The sequence below is a fragment of the Rhea americana genome, unplaced genomic scaffold (genome assembly GCF_003343005.1).
Source record: "Rhea americana isolate MKP2758 unplaced genomic scaffold, rheAme1 scaffold_202, whole genome shotgun sequence".
In the NCBI taxonomy this organism is placed as follows: Eukaryota; Metazoa; Chordata; class Aves; order Rheiformes; family Rheidae; genus Rhea; species Rhea americana.
The window spans coordinates 748,825-768,922 of NW_028186173.1; the positions used below are offsets into that span (position 1 = coordinate 748,825).

General features: G+C 49.4%; 1 protein-coding gene across 3 annotated transcripts in view; it reads right to left on the reverse strand.

Annotated features, from left to right (window-relative positions):
* The window catches only part of SCHIP1 (schwannomin interacting protein 1), a 38,915-nt gene extending 22,146 nt beyond the window's left edge, over positions 1-16,769 (reverse strand). Inside the window, exon 1 of one of the 3 annotated variants that reach the window (XM_085304062.1) lies at positions 16,667-16,769. In XM_085304062.1, the coding sequence (XP_085160188.1) occupies positions 16,667-16,768 (102 nt within the window). In that variant the 5' untranslated portion in view covers position 16,769. Of the gene's footprint in view, positions 1-26; positions 291-8,917; positions 9,096-16,666 lie in introns of those variants that run through there. The other 2 variants (XM_085304064.1, XM_085304061.1) reach the window with 2 other exon arrangements.
* Between the last annotated feature and the right edge of the window lie 3,329 nt (positions 16,770-20,098).

Consider the following 20,098-nt stretch of genomic DNA (forward strand, 5'->3'; position numbering starts at 1 on the left):
ACGGACGGGCGCTTTTTGTCTCTCACCTTTTTATAATTCCCCTGCACGTCCAGCGCGGCGGATGCTTCGCGGGTGATGTCATCCGGCCCGCCGCCGGCCCGACTCCCGCTGTAACCCTCGGACCCGCTCATGGCCGAGGGGACGCTCCTCGCCGGGCCCCCGCGGCCCCAGCCCATGCCGCGCGGCCGCCGCAGCGCTCTCCTCCCTGCCTCAAACCGCCGCGCCTGCACTTCGCAGCTGCGAACTCCCGGCGCCGCTCCCGGGGGCTCGGAGCCGGTGCCGTCCCCGCGCCGCCGGCGCTCCTGCGCGCGGCCTCCCCGCAGCGCCGCGCTTTTCCCTAATAAAGGCAGAGGCAGCCCCGGCGCGCGGCGGCCAGCTGACGGCAGCCGAGCTGAGCTGAGCCGAGCCGAGCCGAGCCGCCGGCAGCCCGCGATAAATATAGCCCCAGTCGGCTTCCTCGCGGACCGCACAAGGGCGGTGAAAATCCCAGTGCCTCGCGCCCCAACGAAGCGCGGCGGCTCCGGCACGGCTGCGGGACGCACAGCTAAGGGGGCTTCTCCCGGGATTTTCTAAACGTGAACGGCCCCGGCGCGGCGCGGCGCTCGGGAGCGGGGTGCTCCGTCCGCCCGCCCGCGCGGGGCCGGCTCGCTGCAGGGCGGCAGCGGCGGATTCCCACGCGCCTCCGCCGTCGCGCTTGTCGCAAGAGGAGCTCCTCAGTCTTCTCACTGAGGCAGTAACAGCAAAGACTACTGTAACACGTTTTCAGCCTTTACAAACTGCCTGTACCTACCTCGGGGACTTTACGCTGTTCCTTGGCTAAAGCAGTTTTTTCCAGGCACAAGAAAGGTTTCCAGGGCTCAGCAAACAGCGCTCCGRGGGCTCCAGCCAAAGCCCGGACTCGCCACCAGGCCCGCGCGTCTCCGGAGCCAGGTCGAGCGGCGCCAGCAGAGGCTGGTACGGGGTCGAGGGGTGTTACTGGATATAGCAACCCGCGTCGGCTCCGGCTCTCAAGCCAGGCAGCCACCATGAGGAGTTTTCTGCCTCTCTCCGACCTCCAAATTTCTCAGAGCTAACATTTGTTTTTTAAACAGTTACGCAGTGAGGCCCACGGCTTCACAAACATTTCAGCTCTCCATGTTGTTCCTGAACCTGATACAGTTCCTGTTTAATCCTTGCTGAGATCTAAAACATGCCAGATCCACCGCAGGTGTGAAAAGCTTGCTAGGTATCAGCTGCCAGCGGGGAGGGAGAGAGAGGCAGTGCGTGGGTGAAGGCAAGGAGACCTCCCACGGCGCCGAGGCTGGCAGCAAGGAGCCAGGGCGCCCACGCTGCCCACACGGGCTCGCAGCAACGTGGCTCGTATCCGGTGGGAAATGAAGCGCACAGAAGGGTGGCAGAGGCATTTGRACCCTGCTTGGCTTGAAGGCACCTTGCTGAGAAGCTGCTCTCCAAAGGYGGGCCAAAAGCGAGTGCACCAGGCTGCGACACCCCACCACATATGTGACCAGAGACATCAATGAATAGGTCAGAAGAAGGGTTCGGTCGCATGGTTTCACTGCCTGCAGCAGGTCTTCTGCATCTCCAAAGTCTACGAGTCTCCCAAATCYCCAAAGTCCATGTTCAAGTCCCTCCTTATTTACTTGTAACAACAGCAGTACCGATACCCAGTGTGACATGACTATGCTGTATGTTAAGATGAATAATTTTAATAGTCCTACAAAGTTTGTGTCTACATGATACATCCAAATCATACTGCCATAATTTCCCCCAAATGCATTTTCTGTTTAGTTTATCAGCTTTAAGGACATGCGTCACAGCACTATTCTACTCCGAAAGTTCAGGGAAAACAGTAATAACAAATAGAATTGTGTAAATTCAATTATTTTTCTAGGACGCTCTCTTGTAATTACTTTGTTTCATTTGGGAATTATAATTAGCTGTACATTTTATTATTTTTGGTTCCTCTCTGCCACTGACTCATTGTGTTATTTCCCAGTCTTACTAAAATTAACTTCCTTTCCTTACAATAGGGACCCTGATGTCTGTTTTGATAACATGACTTGGTTTCCCAGTATATCTTTGCTCAGAATATAGTAAAGCCTGTAGCCTATTGCAGCAGTTTAATATGCATCACCCATTCCATTTATTTCTATAAACACTTAGAAATAACTGCAAAAAAGGCTGGTGCCAAATAACTGATAAACCTTGAAACACACAGAAGAACTGATGAAAATGCACACGCAGGGGAATGCAAAAAAGCTTCAATCGAATGGTACAGAAGAGCTCCCCACTTCATGGAAGAGCACAGCTTTTCATCAAGCAATTGTGCACATTTAAGATCAGAAGGGCAATAAATCTGAAAAAAAATCAGTTAGTCTGAGAGGAAGGATTTTGCAGTTAAGACCACTGGACTGGGCCTCGGGGTCAATTCCTCCACCTGCCACGCGCCGCCCATCCGCTTCAGGACAAGCCACTTCATCTCTGTGTCTTCRCTTCCCCGTCCGCGGCGGGGGAACGCCTCTGCCTCTCGCCCCGGCTGCTCTGCTCAGGGCAGGAGCTCTGACCTGTCACACGCACCCACCTCGCTCCTGAGCAGGTCCGCCGGGCAAAAGCACCGTTAGCGCAATTCATGTGCCTGGAAACTGCTGTTCGTGCAGCTGAAGAGAACCAAAATCAGGCTGAAGGGTTTTGTAACTCTGGGGAACTCTGCAGCACCCCGTCACGCACAACGGCCGGCCTCTAACAGCGCATCTTCCTTCTCAAAACGAATTTCTAAAGGRAGAGATATTCTCTTGAAAATATATTTAGCACTTTCCATGTAAAATTTAAGTTTTTTATCCCTCATTTAAGCTTTCAGGCTAATTAACCTCTGGCCTGTTGCCCAAACCCTGCTGCAAAGATGTGTACTGGGACTGTCCCAGGACAAACCCTGGGGAGAGACCATCAAACAGGCTAAAAATGGGCGTATTCCAGCAGAGTGGGTTTATTAAGGCTGATCGTACAGATTTTATCTCCACCACAATCTTGAGTGAAAACCCTGGTTCAAAAAGCATCTTCATTCAAGACAACATGACAAAGTCACATGGAAATATTCCAGGACATGCAGCTGGGTCTGATAAAGCAGGACCCTTTGCACCCACTATAACTGCTTCTGGAGTCATGTTTGGGTTGCCTTCTCCATATCCAGAGCTGCTGCAGAAACCATCACGTCTCCCCTGGGCTCACTGCTAACACAGAAAACGTTGCTTTGAAACGTGCACATCAGAACGAGGAGATAAATGAATTTTAGGGTTGTCTCAATGCAGCAGCTGAACCTTGGACCCCCCCAGTTSCTCTCCTGCGGGACAGTGAAGGCACCTGCAGAGGACCCAGCCCGGCCGCCCGCACCTGATAACACCACTCCGGCAACCCGTGCGGGCTTCGCGCACACCCACGGGACAGCGTGCGTCCTCGACGGAGYGTTGAAACAAACCGAAGAGCAGCGGCGGGGGCTACGATACCAGGTACGCTTAACTTTGGCACTGTTAGCTGAGGATTCCTCTTGGGTAAAGAAAAGTACACGTCAAATTGCATCAGCTATGAAACTCGATTCCATGGTTACGGCTGCAAAACTTGCTACTCTACTTGGTGAATGTAAATGGTAGCGCTGGAGAGAGACAGGCGTAACAACCTGAGGCTGTTTTTCTTTTTATAACATAAAAAGAAAACTTATAATGGGCATATTTAGTGCAGTTCTGCTCAGCTGTGTCTGTCTGCATTAGTGCAGCGCTCGCAGTCCCAGCGCAGCTCGCGGATTACCAGCGCTGGGTGCTGCACAGTCAGCGACACTGTGAGTTTGCCCCTGCCTGAAAAAGTTTTTAACATTAAAGAGAAGAGACAGGCAAAGCCCAGGAGCGGAAGCAGGGCACAAAAGGAGGAAACGGCTTGCCCGGAGGTCAGGAGCCGAGCTGGGGATGCAGCCCATGTCGCCCCTCTGAATTCGGCACCCCAGTCACGCCACCCTCCTCACCCTCAGGTTGTTGCAAGCAGGAAAACGCAGCCTTCCCTAAGGAAGCCCCGGCCCGGCTTTGCTCTCCTCACATGCTGTCCTTCTCACACCCCAGCTTCCACCCGACTCTCCTCTGCGCTCAAAATGCCTGTTGGAGGGGGAGCATTAAAGACTACTGCTATTTTTTTTTCCTAAAGCAAGGCAAGAAAATAGGACACATCATGTTAATACACTTCAAACACAAACTAATTGCTTATAGACAAGCAAGTATCTAGATTTAACTCTACCATGTATGCATAATGCTCATTCGAGTCATTAAAAAAMCCCCTATCGGTTCCTGGAGCATATTCCACCATGGGGAGGCTGGGAGAGAAAAAAAACATCGCACCCTTTTCRGTCAGGATCAGTTTTCCAAATACTGCAAGTTAACCTTGTTACTAGGTAACAGGAGTCAGAGTAAAAAACCTAAATTCCCGGTGAAGGTCTCCGCAAAGCACCCTGAGCGCCCCTCCGGAAAACCCGACGTTCGCGTCCCCAAAGCGCGATGCCCTGACCCAGAAAGGCAACTTCTAGCCTCTGAGTCCGTAAATCGCCAGGGCTGGCTGCTCGTTTACCCTCCGCGCACACAGCTTACCAAATTGATTTTGATAGGCGGGTTGTCCGAGAAACGTCAGGCTGGCAGAACTATTTCACAGAACAGCCACTTCATCGCACGGAGCTGAACAAACGCCACCGCCGTATCCTTCCCCTTAGAGCAGAGGCACAGGGCACTTGGACAAATTCAGGGACAAGGCTGACCGTAGCGTCTCTCTGAAGACGTTTACCCGAGCTTTATSACATAAAATACTTCCAATGTATTTTGTAGACTTTTTTTCTTCTTTTTTTTCCAGATACACCTTCTAAGCGAGAAGGCCTTGTTTCCCCCCCCTTTTTTTTTATTGCAATTGTTTTGGTATTAATTAACATGCTGCATGATCAAACAAATTTCAGTGCCTTTGCTGTAACACTTTGCAGCATTTCTCCAGCTTTCTGGTATGCAGAAGAGTTGTCCTGACTGTTGCTCCAGCCCCAGAAGAGAGGACAGCAGCACTGCTGGGTCTTCCAGGGTTGCAGCCTGGATTTTGTGGTATTTGGGGTTATATTTTATCATGAGAATTTATATTCACTTAAGAATTTATATTCTCTTAGATGAAAAAGACACTCATATTTATAACTGCCATAAAAGCCTACAAACTATRAGCCCTAAAGATCTCAAATACAAGAAACCTAATAAAAGTCTCTCCCTCTCCCTCTTTTTTTTAAATGAGCACATTTTAAGCTTGTTACTTTTACAGCCTGGCTGCTACTCAGAGCACGGCCAGTCACTGCCCTTTCCTTCCACCTTTCATCCCCTCCAGGTTGGCCAGTCTGACCTTCAGCCACAGCAACGCTTCTTGGCTAAAAGGGTTCTTTCCAGAAGGAATCGTCTCCTTATAAAATATGCAAAACCCCCCCAAAACAAAACAAAAACAAACAAAAAAAAACAAACGAAAAGGCTGCAGTGGGGAAGTGCTTCCCCACACCTGCCTGGGGAAGCGCACAGAGGGCAGAGCTGAGACTTAGCACCGATCCTCCTGCCCTCCGTCAGTCTCAGCCCAACCTGGCAGCGGGGCCCTCCAAACTCTGCCTGGGCAGATCCTGCCCACGGACCGGACTGAGTTAGCCACGACTCTCCAGAGGTACCTGCTTTTTGAGCTAGTTCCAGGATTTCTAAGGAAATACAATCTAATTATTCGTATCTTTTTTTTTTTTTTTTTTTTTTTTAATTTTCATTGCACACGTAAAGCCTGGAGACACTTTCAGGTGGCGACCTTCCCGTGAACAGCGTGAGTTGAGCTCGTGACTGATGGTYGGCTGCGAAACCGAAAATGGTTCCCAGGGGCAGTTTCCCGCTTGGAGGATATTACGTTACACAGAGCCGTCGGCTCCCAGCCTTTCGATGCCCTGGCACTGCTCAGCTTTTAAAGGCGCACTAGAAAACAACCCAAGGAGACGGTGTGAATATGGTCTCGTTACCTGCTTGYGTTTCTGCAGCACGGAAAGGCTACGGACCTGAGCATGTTCCTGCCCCGGCTGCTCGTGGTCGTTCTCACTATGAGGGCAAAGGAAACACAGAAAAAGCTGGGAACAGCCYGAAGCATTAGAGTGTTGTTCTGCGCAAAGGTGGACCTGCGGGACAGTGACGAAAACATGCATTTACAGAATATAAACTAAAACGTTGGCTAAGGCTGCAAGTCAGCAAAGYGTTGCTAATACACATACAGTAGAACAAAATTCAACTTCAACTTAATTTCTGTATTAAAGTCTGGATTTACACACTGTGCCTTTACTCTGTGCAAGCTCAGCACCTCCCAAAACTGTAACCAATGTGCAACAGCTGATTTTGCTCTTGTCTGGCAGTAGGAGAAAAACAGAGCCCTAAACAAGATGTTTGGCACAGGAAAACAAATAACTAAGACAGAAAAAGCAAAAGAGAAATAACTATAAGAAAAATTACAGTTTCCTTTTATACTTGATTTACTGTAGCCTTCGGACTACATGTTCTTATTTAAATATTCTGTAGAGGTTAAAAAAGGAGTTTTTTTAAAAAAATCTCCCCCTGCTAGGGAAGCTGTACAGCACTGATGGCCATGGCTGGCCTGCCAGGATCAGAGGGCACAGCTGGAAGATGAAATGCTCCCTGCTTTCATCAGTCAATACCAATATTAAGGGCAGCAGCAGCAGCTTGCACGACACTAATCAGCTGGGAGCTTTAGCAGCGGCCACTGAACAGAGCTCAGATGCTGATGGATCCTGGCCCAAATGCAGACCCACGACGCAGAGGGGAAAAGGTGCAGAGCCCCCGAGCACCAAGGGCACTAGCCGCATCCAAAAGCTTAGGGGAGCCGGTGGCCTGGCTTCRTTTTGGAGAGCAGCGGGAACAACTCACGTCGTCGAACACGTCGCGGGCGGCAAGGCGACGCGCATCGACAGAAATACCGTCTTTCCCAGGTAGCAGCCGGCCTCATCCTCGATCTTACGCCCTTTGAGCTCCTGACACTTGCTCTTAGCACACCCCTCATTTCTCCACTACAAAGTAATTCACAGGATTAATTTTTATGCTGAATTTCTCTAAAATGAAYGTGCTTTCAAGTCCTCCCGGTGCATTAGCTTGTTTTTCTATCTACTTTATTTTGCATCTCTCATTAACCCGGACCAGCTTCAGAAAGCCTTTAGCCCTGGCTGCCGCCAGGAGAGCCCAGCACTGCCATCCCCCCTTCCCCCTGCGCCTGCCATGCCCAAATCCAATCATTCATGGCTTCCAGTTGGAGGCTAAACCCTGGATTGCTGACCACAACAGGATTAAAACGTGGCCTTTAGGTTAATGGGTTTGTGTGTGTGTGTGGCGGGGGAGGGAGGGGGGTTTCTCTGCTCTTTGCAATGCAGCAGGGAGGTTTATAAACACGTTGCRTTTGCAAGCTTGTTTTTGTGACGGACTTTTCCAAAGCACAGATTTGCATTCCATCTTCCTGGCTATTTTCACGATGGTATTTTTTGTTTTGGAGGAGCGGAAACGGCTCATAAATAAGCAAGGAGATTAAAATAGATAAAATGCAGCAGTGCTATCGCGACAACAAAACGAATGCATTAACATGCAGGGCTGCGACCCAGCCGCATCGCAGCAGCCCGGCTCAGCTCGGCTCAGCCGGGCACCTTCCCTTAGTCACGGCTCCCATTTGAGAAACAACAGACAACTTTAACCCTTATGCTTCTGCACGCACGTCGGCAAAGCGGCTGCCGCGCGAAAACAACGCTGCCATTTACTGAAATGCCAAGGAGCAACAGGCAGAAACAGCCCTCCAGTGAAACGGAGGCTGAAAAAGCAGGATTTTATTTGAAAGGAACTCAAAATGGAAGTTCATTTTCAGAGGYGTTCGTTAAATACCTGCAGTAAAACATCTTTTAGACTCTTCCCTTTCTATACGTACTTGCACTTCAGTATCTTTTCCCTTTGTGCTGTGCGTTACAAGAAGAGAGATTTTGTCTTAAGGCCCAGACCAAAGTTTGAATTAAACGCAGCTGCAGAGAGAAACRTGGAGGAAATGGTGCCCGTGCAGAGTCCTCGTCGCGCGGGTCCAGCTCGGCCTGCAGGCACCCGGCGCAACGCTCTCCCCGCGCGCACGCGAACGCGTTTCTCAGCGGCACGCGGACTTAACAACCTGCCGATACAGTCACGCCCCAGCCGCGCAGGTGCGCAAAGTCACAGGGACCCTCTCGTCGAAGGAGACCGCAGACCAACCCTGCCCGGGCGCCAAGCTCCCCCTGCCCCCGCGGAGCGGCCCGGCTGGTGCCCAGGCACCGGGAGCGCTGGGGCCGCCGCCGGGACCCTTCCCCGAGGCCCGGCAGGACCGTGACCCTGCCGGCGCTGCGGCCAGGGAAGCTGTGGTCGCCCCAAATTCACCCCCAGCTCAACACTGGTTATTTAGCGAAACGCCACGAGCCATGGTTGCAMCTGCAAGAGATTATCCCGCGGGTCAGCTACCGGGCATAAACACGGACACAGCGAGCGGCGCGCAGTCGTTCCTCGGCACGGCAGCCGCAGAAGCGCCCGGCTGCTGCTGCTCTCTCCCCCAGAGCAGCTGCGCGCAGGAGCCGCGGCAGGCTGAAGCGCTGCTGCAGGGACACGCAGCAGGGAGTGGTGAACGCGGCCACAGGCAGCTCCCGCTTCTCCCTTGTTCCAGCCGCCTCCTCTACGGCTCGCCCTCCGCTGCCGAGCGGCTCCCGCCCCACGACAGGGTCCGAGGGACCCCATCCGTCCGTCCGTCTGCCCGCGGGGACGGATCACGTACGCGAAAGGCCGCGATGGCTTCTGCCCCGGGGGGCCGCGGGAAGCAGCCCGGCGCGCCTCACCTGGTAGGAGCAGTTTTCCTGGTGTACCATCTCCGCGCATCATCCGGCGCGGAGGCCGTGCCGGGGAGGGTCACAGCGGCGGCCCGGTTCGCGGCTGCGGCATGGGCCGGCGCGGAGGAGCGAGCCCGCGCGGCGCTTCCCGCAGCGTAAGATGGATGCTGCGCAGCGGCAGTGCCGTCGCCGGCGAGGAGCGAGCAGCGCTGCGCCCCGCGGGAGCCGCGCGAGCCGGCCGGGGGGAGGGAGGCAGGGAGGGAGGCAGGGAGGGAGGGAGGGAGCGGGCGCCGCCGGCACAAGCCGCCAATTATGTTTCCGACACAAAGGAAAGGCTGAGGCTGGTGCGACCTTCTGGTGCGGCGCGATGTGGCAGCGCTGCGGGCCTCGTTAGAGGGAAAAAGGCCAAAGGGGRAAAAAAAAATAAATAAAAAAGGGAACGGATGCTGTGCTCGAGCGTCCCTGACCTGTGGCCGTCCGTGGATCTGGGCGTGCAAAACCGCRCTCGCACTGTGATTTTCCTACTGCTACAAAGTTTTTCCGTAGCTGCCAAAGCTGCCACAGCAGCACTGCATCAGGGAAGCAGCAGCCTGGGCGTTTCGAAACGACACCTCTATTTTCATCAGCAGACACGGTTTCCCTTCGAATCAGGCTGCGTTGCAGGCGCAGGAAGCTCGGCTCGCGTAGCAGCTGTACCCAGCAGGTTCAGAGCTGCGTGTCGGCGCTTCCAGGCGCCTCGAGGTGCTGAAGCGTTAGGCAGGAGCTGCCAGACCCCTGCCCTTGGCCCGTGCCCGCGAGCTGCAGGCCGGGCTCTGCAGGGGAACGCTTTGCCCTCCACTCCCCGCTCGTTGCGGCTCCGCCACGCAACGATGGCGAGCGTCAAGCCCTGCGCCGCACCGTCCATCTGAGCTGGCGCCRATCCCGACCTGGCGCGGATCCCGACCCGGCGTCCTTTCCCGGCTGAAACTTCCTTAGCACGAGAAAYGGGAACGGCTGGAGGAGCAGGCGGCTGGTCTGCAACTCCCCGGATCGGCAGCCCCCGCTAAGGCCGGCGGGGGCCGCCTCTCCTGGAACAAGGCGAAAAGATGAACGATCGACATCTATCCCGGCCCRAAGACGGCTTCAGGCAGCTTCGCCGGTACCAGGGGCCCTCGGCCTTCAGCAAACCCATCTCGAAAWACYGAAGAAGTTAAACTGCTACCAAGGRAACGGGAAGRCCAAGACMGTTTTCCCCCAAAGCGGTATAACAGGGCTGTTTCCAACYGGAGGGGCAGAAACAGGGTAACACCCCTGAACGCCAAAGTGCGGCCGCGGCCCGCTGGAGCTTAGCCACTTTGGCGGCGCTTTTTGGCGCCTATCGATGACCTGCCTCTCGCAAGGATCGACCTCTTCATTTACAAACGGCTTTTAAAAACCTAGCCTGTATTTAAAAAGAAAAAAAWWTATATTCCAAATAAGTTTCTAAGAGCAGGCTTTCACAGACATTTGTTAGGCAGTGCTAATCACATGCACCATAAGGGACAGAGGAAGTTTGAGATCAGGCCTTTTTCTTACTTCTTGCTGAATCATTGGATAYGCAAAGCGACTCGGCGCCGCTCCACGCGGCGGCTTCCCGAGGCCTGGCTCGGTGCAGTCCCCGTCGGCGGCAGCATTTACTTTACCCGCTCGGCGGCATCGGAGGGGAGCRCGCTGCCTCGGCGTGCGGCCTGCTGCCCGGGAGGAGGCTGCTCCTTACCRGCCGGCGCGCAGCACAGGACCGACGTGGTCCGAGCCAGGCGCCGCGGGACCCGGCGAAAAAGCCCAACTCRGAGATTTGCTCCGCTCTGCGCCGGTTTGCGACTACCCATTGAGCGGGCAAGTCCGAGGGGCAGGTAATAACCAAAGCAGCGAGGGATTGAATCAAGCGGCAGCCTGCCAGGCGGGTCAACGCGCAACCCCGTTGCCTGATAAAGGGAGGCAGGGAGYGAGGACGCAGGCATTGCTTTTCTCTGCACTTGCACAGCCTGGGAAGAAGCACGAGGAAACACCCAGGAAAAAGCCTGTTTCAGCTRGGAAGAGAAACCGAGGAGGGTATTTGTACTGCCTACTTTGATGTTTCTCTAACCTACTCATGCAAGAAGCTCTCTTCCTGCACTCCCYCTGGGGCTACCTGGAAAAGTCTTCCTAAAGCTTTCTCAAGAACAGCTCYAAGCTGGAAAGCCCTGGAGAGCATCTCCAAGGAGCCAGCCAACAACTGTGGACATCCACAGAAAACGCTTCCCACTRAACACCCAATTCCTGACCTCCTCCGGAGGATTTGGGGTATGGGCAGGCGTTACTGCTGCAAAGGGAAATCTCCTGTGCTCGGAGGGCAGGGAGAGGGTGGCAAGCGTGCCGCTGTTGCTCGTGGTCAATCAGTTCCCAGACCCGGGAAACTCTTTACACAGCTGCGGCAACCAGGAACAGGCAGATCCCAACTCCCTGGGTGTTTTGAAGAGCCTTACGGAGGAAAATGGGAGAAATCCAGTCCCATAGGCGAGCAGGGACCCCAGCCCACACACCGGCAGCAACCTCCTCTCCCACYGCAGGCCGTCAGGCAGCCCCGCAGCAAAGAAAGCAAATGCAACCGCACCGGGAGCACTGGTAGCGGGAGTAATAGTAAAGCAGCAAGAGTTCAGTAACTGTCCAGCTACAGAAGGGAAAACAGTACTTGATATCCCCAGTTCTGAGGAAAGACCGTGATTTCTGATTCTGTGCACATCTTTTACCTTTATTTTTAAATTTATTTTTACAGTGCTGGCCTGGCCCTCTGTACCACGTGGACCCGTGGCGCCCAGCCGCAAGCACACTGCAAAGCTGCTTCCAGGCTTAAACTGCCTGTGCCGCTTGAAGCCGCTCAGGCTTTCCCAGCTCTTACTCCACTGCCCTGCAATCTGCTTGTGTTCAGCACCAAAAAAAATCCCCAAGAAACAAAACCCCCAAACAATAAGCAGGGAGAGACGSGGTAATACATAGTGGTTAACTCTCCCATAATCATTCCTGTTCAAGGAAAACACTTCTTTAAAAGAAAAAGAAAATATATATGTATTTATATATGTGTGTGTGTGTGTGCAGGCAGCAAAGTAAAGTACTAGACAGTTTATCCAGTTAGGAAGCTGAGAGGCCAGGAAAGCAGTTCAGCGGGCCAATTTCTCATCACCCGTGGGAAGGAAGTGAAGAAATACAGAAGAGTTACTCACACGGAAGCCACAGACAGTCCTTTTCCTTAGGCATTCATAACTTCTCACTGTCCCGCATATTTATTTTTACATACACATTTCCTGTACTGTGTGACTGAACTCTGGCAGCCGCAAGAGCCTACAAAATACTGGATTTATGGCASAGTCTTTTAACCCTTGAAAAATGCAGGGGGAAGGTTAGGTGGAGGAGCCTCGTTCCTCTAACTAGCCAGGGCAAGCACTGGCTTTTCTCATCTTGGAAGAAAACGTTTGCATACGTGCTCCTTCTTCGATGGGCATTATCTGGCCTAGCTGGGGAAGTGTTTATTTTTCAGGTTGGTATTGGCAGACCAACCTGGCTGATACAAAAAGCTAGGCCAAATTAATATGCTTTTTCTTAAAATTTCAAGTATGTGTATATTTGGATCATGTAACGTAGGTAAAAATGGATTATGATTTCTAACAATAAATCACTTATAACAAAGGGAGAGGCAATGAGTCCCACCGCAGACGAGGGTATGAAAGCCATTACTCAGGCGGGTGACACAGCAGGGCCGCTGTGCGTTGCCTGCTCAGAGTTACTCACACGGAGCTTTTTAATCATCAAAGCCTAGAGTTTCTGCAAATACTATGGGCGATGTTGTTTGCTTAAGTGACAACTATGCTTGCACAAATTCAGCCAGCGTTCAAAGAACTGGGAAACTTATATACGGAATCATGGGATTTTACCTTTATTTGCTCATGGTTTACTTGGAGTTATGGATTTAGCTCCTCCTTAAGCCAAACTAAAGCTTTATCAGGGTTTAAACCTAGCAAGAAGAAAAAGATTATTTTTTTTAATCAGTTAATACTAGAAATCTGCTTGGAAAGGGGAGTATTTGTTTGGATTACATTCATTTCTGTAAGTCTAATACTACAGACTATTACTTCTTCATACAAAAAAAGATGATGAAGAGGTGTTTTCCATCATTTTGGATATGTTACTCTACTTTATGCAGAGATAATCCCCAGTTGGTTTTGAAAACCCAAAGCCTTCCTCCCCCTTTCACAAACTTTTTATTTCCTCAAAGGCTTCTGGAGTGCTTTACAAATGAAAAGCTTTACCAAACCTTTTTGAAGCACTCAGGTGGCAACAGATAAATTTTTAGGATAAAAATTTGTACATTGAAATTTTAGGATAAAACTCCTCTTGTTCCTTCTACAGACCCAAAGATGATATTACTGGAGTAAAACCAACCCGTGGGATCAAAAGCCCACACATGAGAGCATGGAGAAAACCAGCCCCTCACCTACGCGAGAGGAGGGGGTTGTTGCACTTTTATTTGCAAGTGTACATCTTGCAATTTTAACAATCTCATGCTATATTTTGGGGGGTAAGAGATTTGTCCAAAACGCAATGCAGTAAATTTGCTAATGGGCCACAGAAAGCATCTTTAGCATTATATAACCAAAACACAATTTTACCTTCTTTCAAAACATGCAACAGAAGGTTACAGTAATTTCAGTTTCACATTATGATACCTCTGATGCATAGTATGTTAAATGCTTTACAGTGAGTTAGAGTGACTAATTTAAGTCACTCAAGTATTTATAACTTTCTGGTGATATAAAAGTGAAAAAAAACATATGGCAAACAATCAGCCTTTCTCATGAAACTGATCTAGAAAGACTGGCTGATACAGGAGCACAGGCTGAACTTTCAAATGTACAATTTATAAGCTGGATCACATACACTTAATGGAGAATTTAGAAACAGTTTGATCATTAAGTAGTTATGATATCTGACCAATTTTTTAATATCAATGAACAGCGAACTATTTCATCTACCAGCTACTAATGAATAGAGCAAGACAGCAACAGAAAAGCTATAGCTGGTGCTTAGCAGTTTTATCTGTATTCTTCAAAATAAACAATTCTTTTGGAAATCTAATATTCACGTTATATAAAACGCTACAGAGAACATGAGCTTTCTGGCAGGACAATGTAAAACTTAGATCCTGCAAGTATTTATATCAACAAAAATAAATTAAAATGTTACAATCCCCCTAGCTCTACAGCTCTATTTCTCCCTCTTTTGGGAAAGTATTGGTAATAAATTGCATCAGCTACAAGTTATTTTCAGTGTTTTGGCCTATATACAGAGATGTATATAGTGCAGGAGARCTGAAGTTCTAGGAAAGCAGAGGGATTTTTTTTGGATTAGTTTGCATATACCACAAGTCAGTCGGTCACAGCATATTATTTTTACATCATCTCAACTGAACCAGAATTAAACCTTGTCCATCAGTTTTCCCTGCAGCACAAATGCAAAACAGCATCAAGCACGAATTAAAACTGAGCAGCATTTCCAGCTGGCTGGTAGGCCAAGATTTACGGCTTCCAGGGCTGCTTGGTACCAGCTGTGCCCGTCTTCACTGTGCTCGCTCTGGCAGAGCGCGCCYGGCCCGGCCCGGCCCCAGCTGCAGATCCCATGGCAGCTCTGCAGCCCAGCCCCAGCGTGCCGCTCCACACGCCACCTTCTCAACGAAATTACACACAACGCATCAGAAATCACAGGTTTTCCCCCTCATGCATCTTAGTGCGAGTTGGGAGGCTTATTTTTCCCTCCTTTGCCACCTTTGCCCCCTTTGCAAGTGCTACCCCAGAAAGGCCTTTTTGGGGTGGCACTTCCATACAACCCTGCCATGGTACGGAGGCTGGTCCCACCAAACCATTTTCTTGCGGGTGCCGTGCTCTGTGCGCACCAAAGCCCTGTGAGATGGATGGACACACWGAAGCACCAGCTGTTAGCCAAAAAGCTGCTCGGATTGCAACAAAACAAGACTAATTTAGTCTTTTTTACCCATGGAAAGTGTTTTTTTTTTTTTTTTTTTTTAGGCATCTGCAGCGCACAAGTGGATGAGTAGAAACACACAGGTGAAAGAGGAGGGGGGGGCCATTTACAACTCTTGCACTCGAATTTTTGTTCTAAAAAGCATATTTTCCACCCTGAGACATGCATAAGTGGCCAGAAGAGCAGGTACAGCCCCATTTGCCTCTGCTTGCAGGGCTAATCGCCATACTGCCAAGGCTGCGCTGAAGCATTTCAAAGACCCTCTACTAGGGGTGGTGCACTCTACACTCTTCTTTCAAGAGACAGACAAAGCAGCTGCTCTTGTCCTTCAGTAAAAGCACAGTCGGTATCAAACCCAGCTTTCTGCAGGGCTCCTTGGCAGCAGGGCCTTGTGCCTTGGCTGGGAAGACCAGACGCCCCAGGCTCCCTTCATGCRCACCCAACAGCAATTTAGCAAGTGCACAGCAAACAGACATGTCCTAGGAAGCTCACATCCCTCAGCTGTAAGGGAGGCAACACACAGCATCTAAAATAAGAAGCAATGCTGAAATGACCCTGCAAAGTGTCCCAAATTATTTCCTATAACGCAAGCTGCAATAGTGCTAAAACCCACATTACTATGACTATGACAGATTACCAGGAAACTAGGTCAGCTGTTGCCACAGATAGCAAACTTGCTGGTACCTGCTCCTCTCAGCGAAGTAGTTCATGGAAGAAAGCAAGCAATCAATTTTAAGAAAATTTCTATTCTCAACACGCTACCCTGGGTGGGAAGCATCGCAGTTTCTCATCCCAGGTGCTCCCAGCAACCGAGCATGCAGAAGCACAGCAGACATGCACCGAATCAGCACGCGTACACTTGAGTATACGTGAACCACATACCCCCCAAAGCATTATCTTGCCTCTTGCTGACAGTACTAACAGCAATATCAACAGTATTCACTCCAGCTGGGGACTTAGGACAATCTATCCTTCACTTCTTGCTCTTAAAAATATTTGAAATCTTAAACAAAAGAATTAGGCTTCTCAAATCTTTAACTATATGAATATTTACATAGGTGAAACTTGAAATCATTAAAAGCTGTTTCTTCTAATGTGTGAACTCTGAATAACATCCTCATAATTTCAGTTAAATCTCTCTGGTAACAAAGTTGGTAGAAGYTTTAATGTTACCAATAACCCAGTTACGCATTTTTAAATTCCTCTCCTTGTGCAGCAAATTCAGGCTTGCTACATATAGCCTTCAGACGGATTTTGCTATCCCCTCTTCCCCCATTTCTTTATTTTTTTATGGATGGGGGGGGGAAGTTGTATTGAGCTGTTGTCAGACACCTTTCCATTTGTAACAGCATGCAGATTTAAGATTTGGTTTGGAAAAATGACTGCCCTGAAATGAGGTGGCTGTGCCCAGCACTGTGCCGGGGGAGAGGAGCAGTCCCACCTGCCCATCAAACCCTGCTGGAGGCTGGTGGAGCATCTAAAGGTGACAGGTACATGCACACACGACACAAGTTAAGCAAGGCGCTGGAAACGCAGCAGCCTCACACTACCAGCCAGTGTGTCCCGATTCGAAGGCGAAAGGCCCATCCTCCGGGGGAAGGGAAGTTCCTGCCCTGCCTTTCCCTGGCTCCCGCATAGGGCCTGCCAGCGAGGGGGGCCGGTCGTCCCAGCCCTGACGGGAGCCCTTCAGCATGAGCCCGAGCAACTGAACGACAAACTGCAGCTTACCAGAGCTGGGGCGCGAGTGCAGACTCGGCCAAAAGGAAGGACGAGAAGCACGAGTGCCGTAACATACACCCACAGAGTGGCTGAGTTTTCCCAACCATCCATGAAATAATTCCCAAGACACGGCAACAGATGATTTTGCAGTGGTAAGTGCCTCGGCATGCAGTCACACAAACAGCTCTTCCTCGGGATCCAGGACCCATCATATGCAATGCAATCTGAAGCACTAGAGGTCCCTGTCACACAGGGACAAAACACAGCACACAGAAAGCTATTGCAAACACAGATTTTTTTCTTTTGAAAACAAGGTTTCGGTAAAGCACTTGTTATAAGCCTTACTGTGGCCACTATAGATTTTATTAAGCTATGGAACATTTTCCCTTCCTCGATGCCTGATCAGAGAAATGCAGTAGAGCTGGAGCAAGAGACCATCATAACCAGACTGGTCCCAGCTGGTGCGCATTTGCCCTGCTGGGGTAACCAGCGGCTGTTCKCGCCGCTTTGGCATGTTGCAAATTAGCCTCGTTTGTGAACGTGTCTCTTTGGGGAAACTAAGAACTTACATGGAAACCTTCTAAGCTCTGGCCACTTACAGAAATCCCACAGCCTACGTGCCAATGCTCAGCAGCCAGTACACTTCCGGCCTGGAGAACTGGTTGCCAAGGTAGCCAAAAGCAATGTATGGATGAAMTATTAAAGCCTTTTAATTATGACAAAGTCCCTGAAACTGAAGCCTGGCAATGCAGGAACACAGATTTAAGTATAACTTCCATTTACATACGGTTGCTTAATTTGTCTTTAATGCAGCACATATCAACAGGAAACACCGTCAGGCTTCATGTGAGCTCACCTGATAAGAAAACTTAGGTCTCAGTTATCCAAAAGAGACAGCAGATGCCTTCTCTAACACATGTGTGAACGCAGCTGAAAACTGCCAAACGACCCCCAGAAAAAGGAGTTGCTGCTGCTACTGCACCCTCTTCTATGAAACAGCAGCCAGAACAAGTCTTAAAAAAGAGATTACAACATGCCTACCTTAAAAACTGGCTTCCTGCAGCTGGCCTAAAGAGTGATGTTGCTCTCTTAAATAGCTGGTCCACAGAGGGCAGAAATGACCTTACAATCCAAGTGGTCGTTTATMGTTTGGAACTGAAAAACCCAGGATAATTATCTGACCCCTAAAGAAGTCAGAGTTCAAAATTTGTGRGCGGCGAGGGAGTATTTTGATACCAGGTTGCCTCAAGCCTGTCGCTTCCTTTTTATTCCTCTCATTCCTTGAAGCAGGGAGTGACTGAGAAGACTTATTTATGGGCAGGCTTCTATATTAGAACTCATCTTAATTGCAAAGCAGATGGTAACAGCACAGAATAGGTACTTACAAGCTAACGAAATAAACAGAAATTATATTACAAATCTCCTCTGAAATTAAAAATTTCATTTTCAAACCCRTAACTAACTACTACAAATATGTATACCCTAATACAAACAGGTAACAGAAGTATCATTTAACTGCTCCTTAAATAAAAGCATGAGTCTACTAAGACAARTCTCTGTCTGACTCATGGTCAGAACAAAAATAAACAGACGGTGATGCTTCACACAGTTCTGAAAGTCTGATATCCATAATTTAAAGCCTACTGCAAAACCCGGCAATAAATTTAACTTTTTTTTTGCCTAGTTTTATTATGCACACTACTCTCCAAAATCAGTAAGCCTTCACTCCAAGGTTCAAATCCTTAAACTGCTGCAATCTGAGAGCAAAGTTTTTTGGAAGCCTACAGATAACGTGTAGAAGAAATGTGAGCAAAATACTAAGAACTCAACTCTTACATGATGTTTGTTTTACGTTTACAGTCCTTCGTAAATGGATGCAAAGATAATTTTCCAAATTCTATTCCCAACTCAACTGTTATTTCATGAAAAAAAAAAATATATGCTGCAACAGTCTGCAAATCACAAAGCTGATACATTTAATAAACATGTTGCATTTTGAAATGGACATCAGTTACAAKAAGCTCCCAAAACAACACTGCTCACAAAATATGTCAGCAATAAAAACCAACCCCCTATTCACTCCTGACACCGTGGTTCTTAACATAAAACTTCTAGTTAGCAGAACAGGATTGAAAATAACTCTGTGAAGTTAAAATTTTTGATAGGGCAGGCACAYTCAGCATGAGGATGGAAAAAAAGCTAAAAATAACAGGATAAGCAAGGGTGGATCCTAACTGAGCCTTATTAGTCATGGAATGAAGGAGTAACACGCAGGCTGCTCATAGGTTACAAAGCAGCACCATATAAGAGCAAGAGAAAGATGCTTGTTTCTTAAATCATTTTTTTCCCCCTCCACTCTTCTGCTCTCTTAGGCATTCTTTCCTTCTAGCAGAATCCACTCTGGAAACTTTTAGCTTTTATTAATAAGCAGCGCACTGTTTTCTGTGAATCTTTAATAAATATCACAGATGACTCACTTCAGGGTGTCTGCTTGAATTGATCAGTATTGACAGAAGAGCGCATGATGGTTTCATTATAGCTTTCTACTTACACTATCTTTGTGTCCAGTTAGGACCTTTACATTCTCTTTCTCTTGCTAAAGTCACTGATGTCATCAACACTCAGCACAGGAAGAATGTAGTTCTGTATGGTAAATTTGGATGGATACACAGAAAGAAATGGTAAGGTGAAGCATGCAGCATTTTATCTTTAAATTAAGCCATACTATACAGTACAGTGGATCAATAATTAAACACAAACTAGTCTGTTTTAAAACCTCCTCCAAATCTGCCCCTCAGGCAACTCAACCGAAACAAACCTAACTGTCTCCATTCCCCCCCTTTCATTCCTTGGTACTCCTCGCAATGCAGCAACACACCAGTCCTCCAACACTCCACCTAACCAGGACCAAAACAAGTAGAAAAGCGTTTGCTTGAGTGACTTCCTTCTCCAGTCACTAAAGCCAGCCCAGCAAACACATTGCAGATATGTGTCCACGCTGACTAAAGGTCTCCTAGGTGGAAGCTGGGAGTACATCCCAGGTCCTGTCACATGAAGTTACACTCAGGCTTYTGCATGGCTTTATATGTGTGGAAAACTGCGCTGAGCAGAGTGACTGCGTATGGCTTTTCCAGGACTTCAGATGATACAATACGTGGGGGTGCTCAAACCCCAAGCTTGAGACGTACCTGGAGAGGGCAGGCACGCAGAGAGAGGCCGTTCATGCATGTGGTTAGCAGGGCTGCATTTGCACACAATAGCTGATTGTTCCTGAAGCCAAAACACAGAGAATCAGCTGCCTGTTCTCCTCATCGCGGCTGTCTCCTGCCTGCCCATGAGCTCTTCAGAGCACAGACTTAATCAGTGACAGCATTCACTTCTCTACACCCTTTTCAGGGGTGCACATGCACAGACACCACTTTCAGATTCCATGGGCTATTT